General features: G+C 47.1%; 1 protein-coding gene across 1 annotated transcript; it reads left to right on the top strand.

Annotated features, from left to right (window-relative positions):
* The first annotated feature begins 753 nt into the window (after positions 1–753).
* LOC104371413 (uncharacterized) lies at positions 754–2,260 on the top strand. The gene is made up of 2 exons (XM_009983467.2): positions 754–811; positions 1,341–2,260. The coding sequence occupies exons 1-2, from the start codon at positions 763–765 to the stop codon at positions 2,258–2,260; spliced, it is 969 nt and encodes a 322-aa protein (XP_009981769.2). The 5' UTR covers positions 754–762.
* Positions 2,261–5,878: the final 3,618 nt, after the last annotated feature.

Genomic DNA, 5,878 nt, shown 5'->3' with positions numbered 1-5,878 from the left:
ATTTTTTCTGCAGCAACTGCTAATGCCTGCGCTCTTCATGCTAACTGCTGTTGTTTACTGTTTGGCTGGTTTTGGCCCTAAAATAGTAAACACTGAAGGAGAAATTTTTGTCTTTGGTGCTGATGGCGTTTGTAAGAGCACCCTGCCCAACAGTTGCATTCATGGTGGTGACTGGAGCTCAGCAGGGATGCCAGGAAGGGAACTAAGAATCCAGCTGGAGTAGACAAGACATCAAATTGCATGTTTTGTTGTTTTTTGCTGCCTCAGCCTGAGAGGTATGGAGGAGAAAGAAGAGATGAGGTAGCAAGTGAGAAAATCAGGTTCTGGTGACCAAAGAGTCATTTTCCATTTAAAATAGTCTTAGGAGAGTCTTGGGGCTGTCATTATTAAAGAAATGTAAATATGGCTGCATTTTATTGTTTGCTTACACCTTTATCTATGATTGCTGTCAACTCGTTCTGAGTCCAGCATGTCTGGTGTATGTCTTAATGAATAGTGCTTGTCAGAAGATGGGCAACCTTGAATCTCCTTTAAGGAAAGAGAAAGTGTCTGACACCAGATACCTCAGTAGTGCTCAGGATGTCCATAAATGTTTGCTGAGGTGATTCCATTTTTTTGTGCAACCGCCCTGTTCCTCATATTCAGCAGGGGCAGTAGATTTTAAGCCATATGACAAGCATTTGCTGAATATTCAACTAAGATTACTTTTGTTTGCTTTTATAAGAAGGATTCCTGATCGCTGAACTTGACATAACTGCCCGGATGGACCAAGGAGAACAAGATCTTGAGGCCTCGGAGGAGACACACATAGGTGAGAAATAAGTTAGACAAGTTTATAAACACAGGGCAAACAAAATGCTCTTTGAGCTGCCTCAGTGTTATTTAAGGCACTTTATTCCATGCAACTCATACTGAGACCTGCTCTTCCCCCCTCAGGGCAGGCACACAGCTTGACTTTGTCAGCCTGCTAAGAGTGTGTATGAGGAGACAGGATATTAAGAAGACAAAATGTGAAGGGTTCCTGGGGGTAAGGAGACACCCGTAGCGTTGCCCTTGGCTCTGCTGTTTGTGGCACGTCTGCTCCGGGTCACACAATGACCCCATACCGCCCCTCTCGCCGCTGGGTTTCCATTTGCTCCCAGTCTTCTCTTCACCACTTCCCCTGCATGGTGCAGAGCAGGCTCCCCAGAACAGCTTGCCGGTTCTCTGTTCTGCTGCTTCCCAGCGAGAACCACAGTTTGAGTTGTACTTTTTTTCCAGGTGATGAGCTACATCTTCTACCAGATCAGTTCTGCTGCTTCCCAGCGAGAACCACAGTTTGAGTTGTACTTTTTTTCCAGGTGATGAGCTACATCTTCTACCAGATCACCTTGCAAGTGCAGCTCAGCAGGACATGTTGGCAGTGGGGTCCAGAGGAGGAGAGGAACAGTTGAGGGACAGCCATGGAAGGCAGTGCAGTTCCCCAGAGGTGCAGCGAGGTGACTGTGAGGAGGAAGAGGAGGCTGAGCTGCCTTGCTCTGGTATCAGCCTGATGAAAAGACAGGAGAGAAGGGTGGCAGCAGCCTCACGGCGAGCCTCTCGTGCAGAGCGACCCACCATCTGCTCCGAGTGCGGCAAGGGCTTCAGTCGGAGCATCCACCTCATCCAGCACCAGCGAATGCACACTGGGGAGCGTCCGTTCCTGTGCGGGGAGTGTGGCAAGGGCTTCAGCCAGAGCTCACACCTCATTCAGCACCGGCGGGTTCACACGGGCCAGAAACCCTACACCTGTGCCGAGTGTGGGAAGAGCTTCAGCCAGAGCTCCAACCTCCTCAAGCACCAGCGCATCCACACCGGGCTCAAACCCTACGTGTGCAGCGAGTGCGGGAAGATCTTCAGCGACAGCTCCACCTGCATCAAACACCAGCGTATGCACACGGGCGAGCGGCCCTACAAGTGCCCGGCCTGCGGGAAAAGCTTCAGCCAACATTCCCACCTCCTTCAGCACCAGCGAGTCCATGATGGCATCCGGCCTTACGCCTGCGGGCAGTGTGGCAAACGTTTTGGGCAGAGCTCTGACCTCATTAACCACGCTCGTACCCACACTGGCGAGAAGCCTTACAAATGCAGCCAGTGCGGCCGGGGCTTCAGTGGCAACTCCAACCTGATCAAGCACACCCGCATCCACACTGGCGAGCAGCCCTACCGCTGCTCCCAGTGTGGGGAAAGCTTTCGGTTCCAGCCCCAGCTGGTGCGCCACCAGAAGCACCATACAGAGTAGATAGATGGTGGAGAGGAGGCGGCCATGTGGACCATAGGCAGCTACCTGGTGTTGGGAAGACACACAGCTGGACACCTCATACGGGGCGGGAATTTTGGGGGAGGGAGCCCTCAGAGCCTGTCCCCTTTTCTTCCGGGTAAATCTGTTTGTGAGCACTGCCCAGACACTCAAGCAAAGAGGGAGGCCACTGCCGAACGAACTAGTGCATGGGGTTGTGCTGAGCCCCGATTTTGGGGCTGGGGAAAAGAAAGGTGCTTACGGTATGGTACGTTCAAGGCCAGAGAGGGGAACATAGAAACGTTCCAAGGATCAGTGCCTTTTTCTGTTATTTCTAGTGGGAGTGATTTTTATCCCAGTAAAAACCAGCTGAAGTCTGTACCCGTTTTCTGTACAACCTGCCTGGGTTTTGCCCTTGCAGTAAGGGCACAGCCTGAGATGATTGCTCCCCTTAGAATCCACCTCTCCCACTTGCTGGTGTTTTTGGGCAGTGTTAGGATCTATTTATTTCAGAACCCCACAACATTCTGCTGGGTGCCTCTGCGTACATGTGGGCCCAGCTGACGCTCTGTTGGGCCCACGTCTGTGGAACCCTATTTTTCCTGGGTTTTATGGTTGTTAAATTGGCAGTTCCACAAATTAGCTGCTGTTTGACAGCTTGGTCTGCAGCAGCAGTTAAGTAAATTAACATCCTAATAGGTATTTCTTTCAGATTCTTGTTTAGGTGCTTTTGTGGGTGGCACTTTATGAATGTTTTTATAAGACTTTTAGAAGTATTTAGGATGACTTTTTTAATTGTGATCTTCTAATTGTCAGTTGATGAACAGAAAGAGGTTGATGTTTGAAAAATAAGCTATGTCAAACTTTGATTTTATATTAAATGTTAAACATTTTGTCTTGCATAAAACTTTTTAACTTAAACGCTATGATTTTGAGTTGTTAATGATTACAAAGAGGTAATTATGGCACTGATTTCTAGAATTCCTGTGATATTTTTGCGAGTGGTTTTGACATCTTTAATAATGACTTTCTAAGGAATATGGGGGAGGCAGGATTCTGAGAAAGCAGAAGGAACTGACCTCTGAAGAGATATTCTTCACTTTGAGGAGGAGAATACTACTACTGGGAGTCTGTCCCTAAAAGGAATTTGTGCTCAGGAGACCACTTGGTACGGGGGAGGAGAGAACTGGCAGTAATAACAAAGATGTTAATATCTCTAGCGCTGAAGAACTCCCTGTAATGAACGTGGCAGCGTACACTGAAATGCCTCTCCCACCCACAGAGCCATACGGGAAGAAATCACAGTGTGCTTCAGGCAAGAAAATGAAGTGATCAAATCTGTTGTGCTGTAGAATTTTTATTTTCAGCACCGCATATAGGCCTAATGCTAACAATGAGCTTTCACATGGAGATGAGCTCCCAAATGGGGGATATCACCAAGGGCAAAGAGAACACTCAGCTTGAAGAGCACAGGATCCAGAGGAAGGAAGCAAGCTGTGAACAGTAGCAATGTGACTGGAATTACTGGCTGAGTCATGCTGGTACATCTATACCTCCCTTAGCCACGAGTTGCTATTGGCAGAGGGCACAGCTTCATGCTCCACTGGCCGCAGATCTGGTTTAAGTCATTTGGTCTCACTCTGCTCCCACCTTCCCCTCTAGAGCCTGAATTAATACAGCTGTGCTGATTAACTGTTCACATGGCTGTGCCCTAAGTCAGAGCCACAAGATGATCCACGTTTTTTAAATGACAGACTTTGGAGAGTTCATTTTAAACTGCATTAGTCCAGTCTAGACCATGGCCTCACGAGCAGTAGGGTACATACCACCAGGAGGCTTGGTGTCAGAGGAGAACAGACAGGCCAAAAAGGAAATAAATTACGTGGCCAGTATTGCTGTTAGTTCCTAAGAAACACATCATTTAAGATGTTAGTTACTTTTCTTCTTTTTTTTTTTAAATGTTTCTAGGGAGGACTAGACCTGGAAAAGCCTGACACATTGCCTTCATTGTTTCCACGTTCCCCCAGCCCCATCAGGGAGACACATACCCCCATTGGCACAGTACGATGGAAACTACAATTAATTTCTGTGGTGCCCTTGCCACACGTGCTGTTACCAAAATATGTATTTATTCTGAATGGTAGTTCTCCACCATAAACTGGCTGAAAATATGTCTCTTGCCTCAGAGTTGGAATATCAGCCTATCGTGCTCATTTGTGGAAGGAGCAAAGCAATCCAATGAACAGGATGGTTACATTTGCACAGTAAAAGGTGCCAGGGGCACAGAAGCCAAGTGGTATTAGCCCAGGTGAACTCCTTCCAAAAATGCCAGGTTGCCATCTAGCTAGACATGGCCCAGGCTACGTGTTGGTTTTGGTGGGCCTGTGCCCTGGTGTCCTGCAGGGTGGCCTAGAGGGACAGCCTTGTTCAACTGGTGGTCCTTCAGGAGCAATTAGTCACTGGATGTGGACTACTGCAAATAATTTTACTCCAGAATATAGCAGAGAAGTACAATAATATGTTATGCAGAGTAGATGATCAGGGACTGAGCACCCAGGTTCACTCCCAGGGGCTGTATTACACACTTCTGTAGATGTAACCTAAGGGTACCAATCAGCTAAGTAAGATGATCGATATTCATGCAGCATTCCTCCATTGCCTGTGTTGCCACTTGATGTGTTGAAGCACACCAGCATGTTCCTCTTCGTTTTGCGCCAGCACAAAAGGCAGTTGTTTTCCTGTTCTCCTCCAGGTTCTCACTACCAGCTGCTTCATGAACACCAGTGTACCCCTCAGTAGCTTAAACAGTTTGTCCAATGTTTTGACCATGGATTCTGTCTGGTTTTGCCATTAATCGGAACAAGTTTAATCATTGAATCAGTGTAATCGAGATGCTCAGACAGGATCTCAGTTAATCTTAGCTGCAAGGGCTGCTTCTTGATTGATTTGCCTGCTTTTCCCAGAAGTGTGTGGATCTCAGGTCTCCCCAGCAGTACTTGGGATGCTACCCACACTCTTCCTTTCAGAGATCTTTGCAGTAGCACGAAACTGTATTAATGCTCTTCAAACACATTGGGTAATGTGTTCTCTGCATGCTGCATGTGCTCGAGTGTTGAACTTTTAGACTTAACAATTTGTTTGAAATCCTCTAAAACGTTGTTGTTGGGAGCTCTGTAACTCCAAACTCATTGATATGATGAGGGAAGCTGGGAATTGTTTCAGCTACAATGCGGCATCTTTGCATAATTAAGAAGTGTCTCTCATCAGGATGACAGGCTGTCCACGGAGACCACTTGATTACAGAGCTCTGCTGCACTGACTTTCCAACTATTCCTAAGAACCAGCCTAAGTTTCATCTTACTGAAACTGGGGAGTGAAATTTTCCACTCAGGCACCATACTGGCCTGAACAGAAGGCAGCCTCAGATATCTGTTCTCAGAAGTGAAGATGAAAATGACTATATATAAATATATATTTCTATTTAAAAAAAAAACAACCAACAAACAAACCATATTTCACTCCCCCAGTACTACTTAAAACATACCTTAGGCTCCGAATCTGCTGCCCACACATGTTCTGTCACTCTGGTCATCAGGTGAAGGCCTATTTGTGCGTGGGACC

Source organism: Tauraco erythrolophus, chromosome 1 (genome assembly GCF_009769465.1).
Source record: "Tauraco erythrolophus isolate bTauEry1 chromosome 1, bTauEry1.pri, whole genome shotgun sequence".
In the NCBI taxonomy this organism is placed as follows: Eukaryota; Metazoa; Chordata; class Aves; order Musophagiformes; family Musophagidae; genus Tauraco; species Tauraco erythrolophus.
This window is presented reverse-complemented; position numbering and strand designations above follow the sequence as displayed.